This window comes from Opisthorchis viverrini (assembly GCF_000715545.1).
Source record: "Opisthorchis viverrini unplaced genomic scaffold opera_v5_94, whole genome shotgun sequence".
In the NCBI taxonomy this organism is placed as follows: Eukaryota; Metazoa; Platyhelminthes; class Trematoda; order Opisthorchiida; family Opisthorchiidae; genus Opisthorchis; species Opisthorchis viverrini.
In genome coordinates, this window is record NW_008751751.1 from 439,200 (window position 1) to 454,760 (window position 15,561).

The 15,561-nt window shown below is 38.8% G+C and overlaps 1 protein-coding gene across 1 annotated transcript in view; it reads right to left on the reverse strand.

Moving 5' to 3' along the window:
- The window catches only part of T265_05189 (hypothetical protein), a gene marked incomplete at both ends in the record, with an annotated part of 51,400 nt that extends 36,121 nt beyond the window's left edge, over positions 1-15,279 (reverse strand). The window contains 2 exons of the mRNA XM_009170133.1: positions 45-194; positions 15,101-15,279. Coding sequence (XP_009168397.1) covers positions 45-188 — 144 coding nt within the window. The remainder of the gene's footprint in view (positions 1-44; positions 195-15,100) is intronic.
- Between the last annotated feature and the right edge of the window lie 282 nt (positions 15,280-15,561).

The window sequence follows — 15,561 nt, forward strand, 5'->3', positions numbered from 1 at the left end:
CAACTTTACAACTTTATCATTTGAAGCACTCTGGTCACACACACCATTTGCATTTTCGTTTCTGTGGCGCTCAATCCCTCCGTGTAGCTTATTTTCCTCCCAGAATTTCTGCGTGTATGCTGTTCTGAGTTCTTGTGTTCACTGAGCAGGCTCGTTTTCCGTTGATTTTCGGATTCATCCATTTCCATGAAAAGCTGAAATATGGCAAAAAATAATACGATATGTCAGGTGTGCAGCTTAGGTGGGAAGCAGACCGGTCATGCATTGGACCAATGTATTTAATGATATTTCAAGTTAACTGCTGGTAACCGTATTCCTCAAATATTTTCCGACAGGTCCTCGGTTTGAAAATTCGTCTTATGATCCCTGTTTATTCTTCTTGTCCAGGACGAAACAGTTATACATTGTACCCCTCTTTTGATAACACTGTTTTACTTATAGGACAGATTTCTGATTAGAAAAATGAAAAATGTTATCAACTTGTTAATTAACCTGTCAGTTTGACTTCAATTCACTAGCTTCATGGGATACTGAAAAAGTTTTTGGCGTATACAGGCATTCAAGCAATATGCTTGTTATCTCAAGTGTCTTCTCTAAAATTCCCCACGTGATGGATATCTAATGTCTGTCACGAAAGATTTTGAGGCGCTGAAATAGGACTGATTAGTTTGAAGAAGAGTGGGTAAAAGATCATTACCATGTAACATATTTCGGTCATAGTGGAGTTTAAATCATGAGAGAAAGTTCACAATTTATGACAGTTTGAGTTCCATTTTCTAATGGGCTTTTAAAAGTCATCATAGCAAAGTTTCTCCATTTCCGCAAACCAACTTCAACATTAAGGCATCCCTCAAGGAGGGCAACTCTAATCTGTTTTCATTTTTTACGCTGAAAAATGCCCGTTGAAAGCAGTGGACTCACTTGCAACACCAAATGTGTGAGCGCTGCTATTTTGCGTTGCATTTTATATCTATATGTGCACATAGCTTTCGAGCACCCTCTGCAGGATTTTGGATACATAAGACAATATCATCCTTGCACCAGTGAAATGTAGTAGCTTTTTTATAGTAACTTTTTGAAGCCTTCAATTTTCGACACGATCCTGGAACCGGAAGTTCACGTTGCGGCTTTCGACTTTAACGACTGCACATAACTGCGCGAGAAATATAACTGAATAGTGAGTTTTGCTACAGCTATCATTTACTTTTTAAGCGCATGGTCACAAACATAAAAAGTGAATGCAAGCGATGAATGCGAAAGATTAACAGGAGAATATGGAAGGAAAGAGAGAAACGTCTTATTCGAAATCATGTCAAGATCAGTTCCAGTCTGATGAGATGAATCCCAAAGTATGTAAAGATTTTGATATGGAAACACGCGTCTAAAGACCAACAACCGAAGAAAGGACAAACAATGGTGAATGCTCTTCAAGGCGCGGTAGGCGCTAGCACAGTCAACACTCGCACATCAGGCACAGTGTCCGTCACACTGGGTCTGGTGTGAGATTAAGTGGCAAAAATGTACATTCAACGCCATGTGCCACGCATACATACACCCTAGTCATACCACCGGTCAACCGCTCGTGGCTTAACAGTTTTGTTGGGCATTCAGTAGGTCTGATAACCCTAGAAGTTTGTGAGATACACATCAATAAGGAAGGAAGTTGAAACACATGTGAATTGCTCCTTGGCTTTTGGAGATGATTTAGTTTCACTCACATGAAGAAACCTTGACTGAACTTCCCAAATCGTCCCAGCCTATCACAAATGCCTCCACGGTCACTATCAATTCAGAGTGACATCTAAATTAATTCGTTCTTCTAACCGATTGCACTGCTCTTACCCGCTGTCAAGCTAGGCATTCAAATCTCAAGCAGTGGGGTTTTCGGATTAAAAGTTTAATAACTACAATGGAGATCAACTGCTTCTCTGGGATTTCATTGTTCAAAGAATTTATTGGCTGAGACAGATATCATTTATCCACTTGAAAATCCCAAGATGAACGGCAAATGGTTTGTTCCTCAAGTGTTACCTAGTGGTTGAAAGCCCGCGAAAGCCAAATTTTCAATTATCGGATGCCGTGTGTACAGGCTGAAGTTATTAGTACATTCACACTGAAATAAATAAATAGATTAGCCCAGAGTTTTCTGGTCTAAGGAAGACCAAGTAATATACTGTTTACGTTTGACATTTCATGTGGTTCCATTGTGCTTCATATAATGTGGTGCTAGTGTATCAGCCAAGTCGAAGCGTATAATTCCAAGACGTGCTTAAAACGCCTTTGACAACAAGCTGTGAAGTAATCAACCGAATTTGGGCACGCACACTATCACAGTTGGAGGTTAGCAATGCCTGTAAGCGTAATGTCATAGCGAGCCAACAGTAACCAATTCAGTTATGTAATTAGAAACTTTCATACATACTAAAATATTGTATGCTTAGCCGTAATCAACCAGGTTGCGAAAACATTGACAGACATGCTTATTGAAGGACACCGGCTTTCTCAATGAGGTTGAATACCAAGTACACTGGAACCTCGTGTAACTAACGTATGTGTCATTATAACTCATTTTTGCGAAATCCTCAGGATTTAGGTGATCCTTCCACACCAAAATCCTTCAAAGAGATGTGGAGATCTAACATGCTAATCACCTCTATGGATTAAAGAACGCTCGTATGCCGACAGGGCCAGAAGCGTAGCAGTCTTGCCTTCTTCGGATTGCCAAGAAACTTGGTTAATTAAGTAGACGTCTGATGATGTGGACCGATTTAAACACCAAATGAGCGCGGTTTTATCCCACTGTTGTTCCGGTGTTGATTGCGTTTGCGGACGGGATGTGTCAATTTTGGCTTATAGCCCACTGAGTAAGCACCGAGACATGCTGAATCGCTTCATATTGTTGGAGTGCATATGCCTCAACGATGTAAATTACTCGTACGTTTCGATTCAAAAGGAGCACATATGTTCCCCCATTTGAAGGCAAAGGAGACAGTATTAGAGCCTTTAAAAGCGAAATTATACGTGCTTTCAGCATACTCTACTTGCTTGCACTCTACTGAGATACTCTGCGTTCTGCTCCAGAATTCAAGTCGTTATACAGACACATTAAAAGTAATCGTCAATTCCAGTTTCTCTTACATTAATGCACTACAAATGCACACTTAATACAGAACAGAAACAATGCTGAGAAATGAGAAGTAACTAACGGTATACGACGCGGCGTTTAATTTTGGGGTTGCTTACAGCGGAAAATGCATACAAATGACTTCAAAAGAATCAAAAAGCAGTAACAATGTGCCTATTCTATACCGTGAAGCCCTCTGCGGGAGACAAATATCCTTGACGATGAAATCCCAAATTGTTTTTTAGATTGCCAATGTATGCCAATGTATGCCAAAGTATAAAACATTGTTCTGTGGATTTGTTTAACTATTCGAAATTTCATGTTTTTTTCGAGCACTGATCCAAATGAAAGTTGTGGGAATGTGATTCTGCAACAAACAGCCCGTAAACCTCAAGCATATAATGTGAGGTTTCCATACCCACATGACGTCTCACAAGTTGGTAGAATGTTTAAAGTGCCAGAGGGTTTCACCGTGTAGAATAAGTACATCCTTACTGCTTTCTGATTCATTTAAAGTCGTTTGTACGCATTTCCCCTGGTGAACAACCTTAAAAATTAAACGCCGCATCGTATACCGTGAGTTAAGTCTCATTACTCAGCATTGTTTCTGTTCCGTGTCAAATGTGCATCTGTTACGCATTCATGTAGGAGAAACCGGGTGCATGTTGAAATTCGCGATTACTTTCAATATGTCTGTCTAACGACTTGAATTCTGGAGTAGAATGTAAGTATCCCAGTAAAGTGCAAGCAAGTGGCCCAGCCTAAGGTGTCATAGATTTTATAGACTCTGTACATGGCAAAAAACGAAATTCTAGGTAACCGAAGCGGTCAGATATTGACAAACTCCGCACTGTACGACATCTTGGACAGAGTCACATGCTATATGTGGGTGGTATGCGCTACTTGTTTTTCTGAGTGCTGAGCAAATCTAGAGTGCAGGTAGTTTATTATCCCATAGTTCTCGGACTATATTAATGAGGTGAGAAGTTTAGGAAAAAGGCAGGGGTATCAAGACCATTTTAGAAACTTTGAGGCGCCCAGTGACGGGATTCCTAACGAGGACGATACAGTTGCTCTTCCCTGTGGGACCTTGTAGCGGAAGTGAAATTCATTTAGAAAAATAAACCTATACTAGAACTATCAAAGTCGTATCGCTGTTCACAACAAGTGTTTAAAAACGTTTTCTTTGCGGAATATTTACTGCTTGGTGGAAGTATTATGCATTCATACTAATTGCACTGGTAGAGTTTGGCAAAAGATGAAATAAATTTTAAATTCTCCTCTCTGTAACTCAGTCATTTTGGGATACCAGCACATCAGTATTTTGCAGGAACTTCAGAAGGAACTTCTCGTGAAAATTTCAAAAGGTTTCTGCAAGCAAAGCAGAGTCTTGTTCAGTGGTTGTCGGACGTTGATGTAAAGATTCTGAAGTGACCGATAAACGCATGAAAACAAGGCGGTCAATTCCAAAATTAATTTGCTTGAAAAAGTGCAGATAAGTGAGTGTTTAAGCATGAAAATACCAGGAGGATAGATTTAGTCCGTCAGTTTATGGCGTTTGAAACGGAGTAACTCAGTGATCTAATTATATAAGCGATTGCTGCGTCGGTGAGACACTATTGTTTAGGTGATATGGACATTCCAGATAACCTGTGACCCTGTCATATAATGGCTGTTTGGAAGAACGTTTCGGTTATTACGGGTTTTTGGTTGATAAGAAGCTTTCATCAGTCAGTATGATGGATGGGAAACAGTGAAGTTTGAACTTACTGATGAAACGCTGCCGTAATCAGGAGACCACTTGATTAGTGCCGCATCAAAATTCCTTGGTCGCATTTGCAGCGCTCATAAGTTGATTCTATTGCCCTAATTAAGATTAATAACAGGTTGGTAAATGCTGCTGTTCTAGAGAATTTTTATCGCCAGGATTAACTAGCGAGTAAAAAACAAGCCGCCTGACGTCCGGATGGAAGGACGTAGGCTTAAAATTATAGCGCACGCACATTTGATCGGTAAATATGCTGCCCTGGTAAAGATGTTTGTGAGTCAACTTTATTAAGCCTTGTACGAAATAATTAATACCTTTAAACCAACACTTATGAAGATAATTTTCGAGAACCATACATGCAAACATATGTGCATCTTGCTTTGCGAAAAAACGTGCCGTTTTTGTAAACATGGATGAACATTTCTCGGTAGACAATTTTGAATTTAAATGAACAACGAGTGAACAACAAAGCCTTATTTGCATAAGTGGCGGGCATACAATATCCGAGTGTATTGTCTGTGTTCAGGGGGCAGAATATTTAATTTGAGAAACCCCCGCGTGTCGACTGACAGATCGATATGCTTTTTTGTTGTGGATTCATCCGTAGTTTCCAACGTTCACGTAATCCGATGGGCTTATATGCTTTCACAGTTAGGGCTTAGCAATGACATATTTGTCACTGAAAATCAGCATTCTCGCTTCATTTCATGGGAATAGTGCGCCAAAATATCAGTCGAAGAATTGAAGAATAACAATCTAAGTTAACCCGCAGAGTGATATGTGGTTTCAGATAAACGGTGGTTGAAGTTTGACAGTAGAAACAAACTACCAGCCTGACATTATTTGTACGGAAGGAATTTTGGTAACGATAACTATTTTTGGTTACAGACAGCCTGAAGATAAATGCTATGGTTATCATATACTTTGGAGACTGGGCGGTATGATTTGGCCAGCCGAAGCGCATAACCCTTCTTCTGAGAGAGCACCTCCATGAGTTTGAAAGACGCCCCTTGTCACATCGTGAAGAAAGTTCTATGCACACACGCATCGTGCTAAGCTGATTAGGACAGGCTGCGTCTGCGTGAGCAGACGCGCTATGGGTGTCATCACAAATCTGTGGTAAAAGTCAGAGGTTGAAACGTTTTGCCTACCATTGTCCATTGAAATATGCAATATAGCACAAAAACGAAAATAGTTAAAAGTTTGATACATGTAGACCCACCAAGTCGTCTTCATTCAGTGTTGAATTCACGTTCAGACAATGAAAGGCCATACTATGGGTAAAATCAAATCAATCAGGGTACTTCAGTATTGTGGAGCCGCTTGTTATCAGTCAACAGGATATCAGGAATTCGACATAACCGTATCGGATTCGTGATCGGATTACTTCTTCTCTGCAGGTGGTTAGCAAACAGGCTGAGTTGATTAGGGGTTCGTTTATTCGGAAACAAATCAGCGTTAAACAGTTCCGTAGAGTGTGGTGCTGAGTAGGATTTTACAATTAGTTTGGTTGAGATCAATCAAATGTTTGTAGTGATTTTCTTTTAAAAAGCACTGTGGGTCAAGAATCCAGGAGATATACTTTTCCGAATCAGTGGAGCAAGACATCATGTGACACTAACTCCGGTACGCATTGCCGACTGTCTGTAAGCGAATAAAGGACTGTGCATTGGGATTACTGCTGATAAATGTGATCATTGAGAAAATACTATAGCTAAGGCTTATTGTCCCTGATGATGAATCTAGCCGTGTCTATCAGGCCAAAACAGGGATTCATGACGATCTGCGATGACACTTGTTATCATTGAAACCCATTCCCATCGGAAAATTAAGGAGGAAAACTTTGCTGTTATGCTAGGGAATATTTAATTCCTTAGGCAGATAGGCGTTGCTAAGCCCATGGCGGAATATGTTGAGAAGCTTTTTCTTATACGACCCGAATCCATTGACGATTTCTGCTTGAGTGCAATGTAAAATACACGTTCGTGAGGATTCGATATTTTGATGGAATAAATGTGCAAATTTATTAGAACAATACCGAATGTGTTTGGCAATATATCGAAATGCTTCAAAGTATTCCTCAATTCCGAAAACACACATCTGTAACTTTAAGCAGGGTGGATGTTGGAGCATCATTTCCGGTATGATTGGGTTTGAGTGGACCAAAACATTCTCCGGTGCATATTTTGATATGAATGGGAGATGAACTCCTTCTAGTAAAAACAGCCAGTCTAGAAAGATGTTCGGTGAACGGGACAGCTGAAAGGCATAATCGATAAACGTAAATGTTCGTTTTGTGTACTTATCTTTGTAGCACTATATAATGGCATAAGTTCCTCTTCTGAAATTAATTAAATAACAATTTTTGCTTTGTGGTGAGGCGTCAGCGATTAGACTGTGCCTATGCCCGTATTTGTTGATGTTCTTTTGGGTGGAACCACATCAGAAAATATTCGGGAGCTTCCAGACTTCTGGTCAGATTGCACTCTGTTACTTAAGGCGCATTTTTTGGATACAATCAATGCTACCCATGTTTTGCATCCTTCAGGATTTTTCGCCCCCAAAAACATCAGAGTCAGCTAATTCATATATTTAGTGTTTAAATCCAAAAATCTCTGTTGGCCTATTATCTGAACCCCACTAAGGCTTTCCCCTAGAATTTTTTTCTTCTATGTTTGACCAACACTGCGATGACTGTCACTATTTCAGGTTCCGATTCATAGAGTCAGTGCGGTTTTCAAAGTATATGTCCAATTCCTCTTTGTCTGACATTAAAAAGAGGAAGCATAATGCGAATGTCTTTAACGAATGCTGTTAAGGGATGGAGATGGCAGATGGGATCAAATGAGGGGAGGCAATGATGCAATATACAACCGAGATGACGAGGACTTCGATCTCGTTTTTACCTGGGTATGCGGCGAAGTGGTGTGCAAGGCATGAAACAATACGTTCACCCTAAAATAGGTAAGTGGGCTTCCGAACTATGCTGGCCTGTAGCGAAAACATTCCGAGGATTCAGTGTTGCTTAGTCAGTTGGTATGCTTAGTCAGTAGTGGCACACATCCTTAGTACCTCCTATTCCTCGGGTCATCAGATCGCAAATGTCAGATTACTCAAAAACAAACCCACTGAAGGAGTTTCTATAGGCTCACCAATCAGATTAATAGATCATACGTTGGTTTTGGAATTTATGTAAAAACCGAATAATATGAGGTCAAAATGGCAGTTATTGCAGCAAAGAAAACATTATCGCCCATTTTTGGTTGCTTAAATTTTTTCCGTGGTATTGAATTATCTGAAGCTTGCGACACTACGAAGATATTGATAATGACACAACTAAATATGATTTCAGTAAGAATAAGTCTACATCTTAACCAACATTGCCTAAACACAATTTAGTATCTTGAAGCTCTTCTGATCAAAAGATCTATACGGATTCGTCATCAAAGTCAGCAGAAATTGTGAAATGCCCTTGAATATGTATACCAATAAGTAGACAAAATTAATGCATTGTGAGTATCTGCATAAGCCCAGTTACTTCCGAAATGGTCTGCACCCTAAAGTTCATTGTAATAGACGATTAGGGAAAACTGCATCCCTTGATCACATCTTATGGAGGCCAGGTAAGAAAAAGTAAAACAAAACTTGATTTTCCTGCACGACACTACCTCTAAATTCTCAAGCCTTGTCGAAACTCAATTTGTTTTTTTCATTCAGAAGATGTTTCTGGGCTTGTGTGTTGAGTTTTGGCACACAAAACATTCCACTTTGAAAGCATGTAAACTTTGATTGTTTTCCTTTAGAGAAAACGTAAGATGAGTTCATAACATCTAATTTTATTTATTTGATTTTTGATCCATTTAGTGATACCGAGACATTTTTAAGAAGCGTATTAAATGAAAAATGTATACACTTCTGTTTGAACGACTAGGCTTTTGGATGCAATGGGTTGATTCGGGGGTATTAAGATTGACCAGGTATTGGCAATGGATAATCAAAGCCGGATATGCAGTGTCTCATGAGGGAAGAAATATTTAGATAGAGGCTCACTCAGCACGTTGACAGTTTGTTTTGCACAAAATATGTTGCGCTACAGTGCCCAGTATGGGCTGCGTTATCTAGTTCAAGGCTGATATATCGCCGAGCCATTGTCCACAGACACACTCAGTAGGTACTGGAAACTAAATTCAACTTTCTCCTCAACAATCTGCCGTTTATTTCCACTGATTTCAACTATTATGCAGATCACGCTTTCTGCTGAAGAGAAGTTAATCTAGTTAGGATAGGGAGAAGGCAAAATGAAATAAGACCAGACGTCTGGCAAATTATGAAATTTTGAGGTAGGCAGTACCCTGTTTAGGATGAAAAATTATTCTGTTCCAGTGGCTAATCTTCATGTCAGCTTCAAATAAACTCTCTTATCAACGTACATAACTTAGCCTGTCAATTTTCAAGTTTTCTAAAAATTTTATTGGACACATTTTATCCACTGGCACCTCCCTGCTCGCTGACAGCTCCTGGTGTAATTTAGAAGAATTATTATTTATTTTAAACTTCCACTTTGTTTGGTCAGTGAAAGGTTGTCAAATTTTGATCACAATTTGGAAATTCTTTATAAGGTTCACGCAAGTCGTCATCCACAAAATGGAATAAGCTCTTTTTTTACTATCTAAAAACAGCTAAATGAATAAACTGCTCCAATACATTGAAGTTAAAACGAAACTAGTCCGAAATTTGTTACATATTTCGTCTTATCAGTGAAAGACTGTGATGCGGTGTAGAACCGTTTTATTTTTGTCAAGGTTGATCAGCAAGGACCACTTGACGAATTCGCCGTATTCTGTGCAGTAATTAAAAATTTAGTCTTTCGGCCAGTGTGATAAGCTCTTACTCATTGGCTTCACTGACTGAACGAAATGGCTATTCAACATAAATCACATCATTATCCATTTCGACTTTGCTGATTATCCTGGCAAGTAACCCAGATAGATCAGATTATATTAAATCATCTTCACGATTTCGGATATCTTCAGACGACAACAACAAGAGTTAACGGTATTCTAAACAACAGGATAAACTAACCCATGTACACAGGAGACTTACTCAGTGATCGAAAAATCATAGACGTCTTCAAAAACCATATTGTCCAGATATTTGGTCACCTGATAAAAACAATCACTATTTCTATGTGACTCTTATTATCAAAATAGCTGTGGACATTTAGGATATTGATAAATGCAGGAGTTTGCGCGCGTAATTGCTGCAATAAATTTAAAAAAATAACAAAGTTTAAATTTGCAAACATGCAGCTAATTATCAATTGTCGCGTGGTGACTAAAGCAGAATCGGCTTAACTCTTTTCATACTCTGATAGACCTTACCAGAGAGTAAGGTAAGAGGGTAAGAGATTTGAACTAGAAATTTCAAAAATTCAATTGGTTTATCGCAGTAAAGAGTCAGTTAGAAAAACGAATTATTCAAACAATATGCTTTGTTCTCTATACCCACTGACAATCAGTTCTTTACGTTCGCAGTGTTATAACAAATATCCTAGCCAATGAGTTGTAGGCCTCAACAACCCAAATTGAGTAAGCGACTTTGCAGATGAAGTAGGATGAAATGATTCCGATCTCGGTTGTTCAACCAGTTGGTCTGAGTTGATTCTGATGTGATAAGATGAAGATATACTATTCATATGGATGGTCACAGCGCAGGACTGAAATAAGGTGTGGGATATTCCGACACCCGGCTCAGATGTAGTAGAACAGTCGACTAACAGCGCCATCGGAATTGTGGAAAAACTATTTCGAAAGGTAGGGTGCATCAAAATAAAGACAGTTATGCTTGCTGACCAGTAAATTACCGCTTCCTTCCTTTATAAATAGATAATCAAGGTACAGCAGTGTAAAAAATCAGAAGATATAAAACGGAAAAATAGTGAGGCGCGTTTTTCAGCAGGTTCAAACTAGCAATTTGGTAGATTATTGACGCAGGACACAGCAGAACACTACAGATTATTTTTATTATCTGGCAAAGAGGAAAATCTTATTTTTCAATTCATCCGCATATTGCCATTGCATAAGTGACTCATTACCCACCCTGGATGCAACAAATGTGTCCATAACCCATGCTTTCTAAAAATAACAATGCACCCTTATCATTAAGCTAATACTCATAAGAATAAAAATAAGAATAACACAGGAGCTGTTCTCGATAAATATATGTCATTTATTCCAAGCGTTAAGGGCATATCTAAATAGGGTATCTAGTATAGATAGTTGTTCGATTAATTATGTGAATAATGGGCAGCACCAATCATAAATATAGTATAGGCTGTTGTTTAGTATGAATTTTCCAAAAGGGACAAAATATAAGTGAATCATAAGTCGCCAGTTTCCCTACGTTTTTTAAGATGGTATTTTTTACCAAGTTTGGGTTCCGGACAGTTCATTATATTACGCTTGGCGCGCAAAACGAAAATTGTGCATGTCATGGTAAAGAACAGGAACCTTTGATCAGTTCCGTTAGGTCACTTGCCAAGACCACAATACACTCTTTTCAGTGCCGGTCGTTGAGCTTTTTTACTACTGTTCTCAGAGCGTAAATTTGCCTTCCTTCTTCCATGATTGTATTCTAAGGTGCCTCTTACCTGGGTTTCGTTGGGCTAAAATATTGGTGTGAAAAATTTTATTAAATGGACGAATTGAAGGAACATTTCCTGGCCCAATCTGCACAGATATACCAAAACGCATTGAACGGTTCATGCTAGACAGTTGATTTATTTTTAGGATTTAATTTTTGGTCAGGTTGCGATTCACTGCTTTATCTAAGTGGGCTACAGTTATCATCCACGATAGCATTAAATTTAAAAAAAATTAAAAGCGCTGACGGTGGGTCTTGAATAAATAATGTTGCCCATAGTGCTCTCGCATCAGTTATCCAATCTTTTTTTGAGTAAAAGGCGTCACAAGATAGGCAGGTCACTCTTATTGTGTGTCTGTATCATTGTCTATGAGAAAAGATGCTACTGGGAAAAAAGGATTTTTAGTTTATTGTAGAATCATTATTACGCAACAAAAGTCTTGCTTTATATCCAGCTTAGTGATGAAAACAGTGGCTTTTAGGTAAATGGTTCTTTCTGCAGAGGCATTTTTGTGAATGAATCAATCAATATGCTATATTTTGGGGCCGAAATTCAGTTTGCTAGGATGGGACGCCAATAAACTCATTTTAATGGACGCTGCCGAAACACTTCTCCAGAAGGATTTATCACAAAGCATTTTTTAAAGGTATGGTGCTTACTTATTTATTGACAACAAGAGTGTGTAGCATTTATATTTTTAAAACAGTGGACCCTAGTCAAATATACTTTTTATTTTCATGCTCTTTTCCCTTAAATTCGTGACATATATTCCACCATTAGTAAAACAAGTACAATTTCCGAATTTACAAAGAAACTCGCGCTTCTACGACTAACAATGGCAACATTTTCATACGCTCAATCAATCCCCTTGTGCCAATCAAATTGGTATTATTGCCAAGCTAAGTATGTGCACGCAACATCGACCTACCTGACGCAAGCGCAACTTTTGTACAACCGGTTGGCTTCGTAAAACCTTAAGATAAGCCATAATTCTATACATGCCAGACTGATCGAAATGCATTGAAAGGCGTTTTAGATCCATACATTTTGGGAACTAGTTAGACGGTCAGAGACATAAAACGGTTAATACGTGTGTAATTTGGTAACCAAAGTATTACATTTCTTTGAGCATGTGCAATAATACAGCGCAAACTCGATCAGTGGATTATGCTTCATTGTGCATCTTCCGCGTTACTGGAGCAACGTGCGCCAAGAAGAATACGTCTGAATTCTTGTTACCAATAATTCGTACACATATTAGATTCCTACGCAGTCAGGATTATAAAGCTTGAATCACGCTAGCGAAATGTATAAATTGTCAGGTTAGTGCACATATGGTGAAAAATCACTATCAACGTTTTACAGGCATGTGAAACGTTCTTGCGGTCACATTGCAGGAATATGGTATTTGTGCATGTTGCGGTACCACGATAGAGAATGATCAATTGCAAAAAGAATAATTATCGTTTCACGAGCATTTCTGTTGTGATATTAGTATTAACGTTAACAAATACGATAGGCAGACAGGGTTTATTTTGTTAGGCCAAAAATGATAAGCAAACTAGGATTGCCGTTAATATTTGAGTACATGTATATCAAGCCAAACAATCAACAATAAAGTAAAATATTTTACATACGGAAATGCGCGCTACTCACCAACCGTTAGGCAAATATTTATTAAAACATTCATGTAAGTTTGACGACGACTGTCATGTGTTTTGTCTGGAATTGATTAGCTGCATGTTTCCTGTTTGCAGTAAATGACTTTGAGACGCGTTTGAAAGAAATCCGCCTGTAGCAGTGGCTAAATTGTGTAGAGGAATGTGTTCTCAAGCGTCCATGAAAATCCAATGTTGACTTGTATCAGGGAGCGTAATTGGGATTTTCCCGATGATCTACCATGCCGATAGATTGAAGTCAGATAAGCTTATCTTTCATAAGCGGATCAAATTCGAAAATTCAATATGGAATTTTGCTTTCAAAACAATTGGAAAATTTTATAAATAGATATGTACTATCAAAATTTCGGTAAATGAATGAATTACAGTGTGGCGACGTTCTTTCGATGCAATGACGTTAGGCGCTTCCTTCTACCATTTATTCGAATTTGCGCTTTTTTTTAAAAGACTGGAAGACAACGCTGCTTGCCATCTGAGACTGACCTGGGTTATTCAGTGACTGTTCATTAGTAACATTGCATCAGACACTTAGAATTTCAAGCAATTTGGCCATTTACATTACAACAGAATAACCAAAATATTGTAATCAACGCTGCTTTGATTTCGCAAGCATGATCTAAAAAGCTGTCCTATGAGGTTTCTGGACAAAACATATTCCATAGGATGATGTGAATTTTAATCACCCACAGTGACCAATATGGCGAAGCAGAGGAAGTGCCAAAATAAACATCTGCTTATTTGAACTAAAACGAAATTTCGATGCCGTCAAATTAAAGACACTCGACCACAGGAAACTGTGGAAACTTTCGACTTGGTCGACGACTAAATTCGGGTCCGCATTTCCACCGGAACACAGAAATTTAATGTTCCATGTACACCTCAGACCAATATGATTGGTTACGCGTGGAAATATTTGAACTGTCGTCTCTAAAGCACGGACGAAAAGTTCTCCAGACATAAAAGTCATATCGTAAGCCAAGATTCTTACGTATTTCTTGGTTAAAATGAGATAAAGCTTATTTACTTTTCTCAAGTCCGTTCAAGAAGGTTTGGGGCATAAATGGTCACAGTGGTAAGTCAGATTACAATTTGTGTTGGTAGCTGAGCACTACTGTACCACTAAAAAATGGACATGGCGTGTCTGTGTAGTTAAGTTTTCTCAACCATATTTTGAACATGATATGATGAATTTTATGCAAATATACTGGAACTGCCGGACCTCACACCAGTATTTTTCAAGATTTTTGCAAGTCTTGTGGAGGAAGACCAACACGTGCTTTATTCCTAGTGGACAATTTTTTTCACGCAACCATCGTACGCGTTGAATCAACAAATACCTCACATACAGTCTCACATCTCTGTTTGCGTGACTGCTCAACAATTATCCAGGTAAATAGTAGTGTTTATGCTAAAAATCTTCACGAATAAAACCTATCTACAACAAACGATGCTTGGTGATACAGACAAACTTGACTCTGCAATAGAAAATGGATGAACCTGGTATAATATAGTTTTCTACATATGCTGGAGGGTTTCGACCGGTTGTTGCAGGTTTGCTAATGGTCTACATATCTGTAGTCGAATAATTGGCAGCGCGCGCGATGTGTGAAACTTCTTGCTTATCTACAGAGCACCGTGACCGCCAGTCTGTGCAGTGTAATTACAATAATCTGTTATGGCTATATTTTATTTCATTCCAAACTTCGGTCCGTTGCAAACTGGTAGCAAATTTGACAAAAAACTGTAGGATAATAAAAAAAGTAAAGTCGTTTACAGCAGACGAAGTTCAATAAGGTCAATAGAAGTTTGGCACTGTTCCCCAGTGTTGAACTTCGTACACTATTCTACTGTTTTACTCAGACTGTGCAAGAACATGTCGAACTCACCTTGTCGGGTGACAAGAGAATATTTAATATCAGTGTACCAAGAACGATTTTTCAGGAGCTCCACGATACTACCGTTTAGTAATACTGTGATAACTACCAGGAGGATTTGGAAGGAGGCATGTTTGCGCGGTTCATAGAAAAATATAGTCCTTATGAGTACGGCCTTTGCACATATTCGCCTATGCACTACGAACGACTTCAGCTTGGCCGCTGTGTTGATTGATCCAATTCGTCGCCCTGATTGGGCAATTTTGTTTTTGCACCAACCGGCCAATAAGAAAAGAGCGAAAACAGTGTTGAATGTACAGCGGACGAAAACGGTCTCTGGTCGTGTATGGTAACCAATACCATGGTTATTCACTATCGCCTAGAACTAAACATCAGGCAACAAGATAATGTAAACACATTTATTGATCAGATTTTGTGACTAAAATTCATAGGCTTTCCTTAGTCAGTGTGGA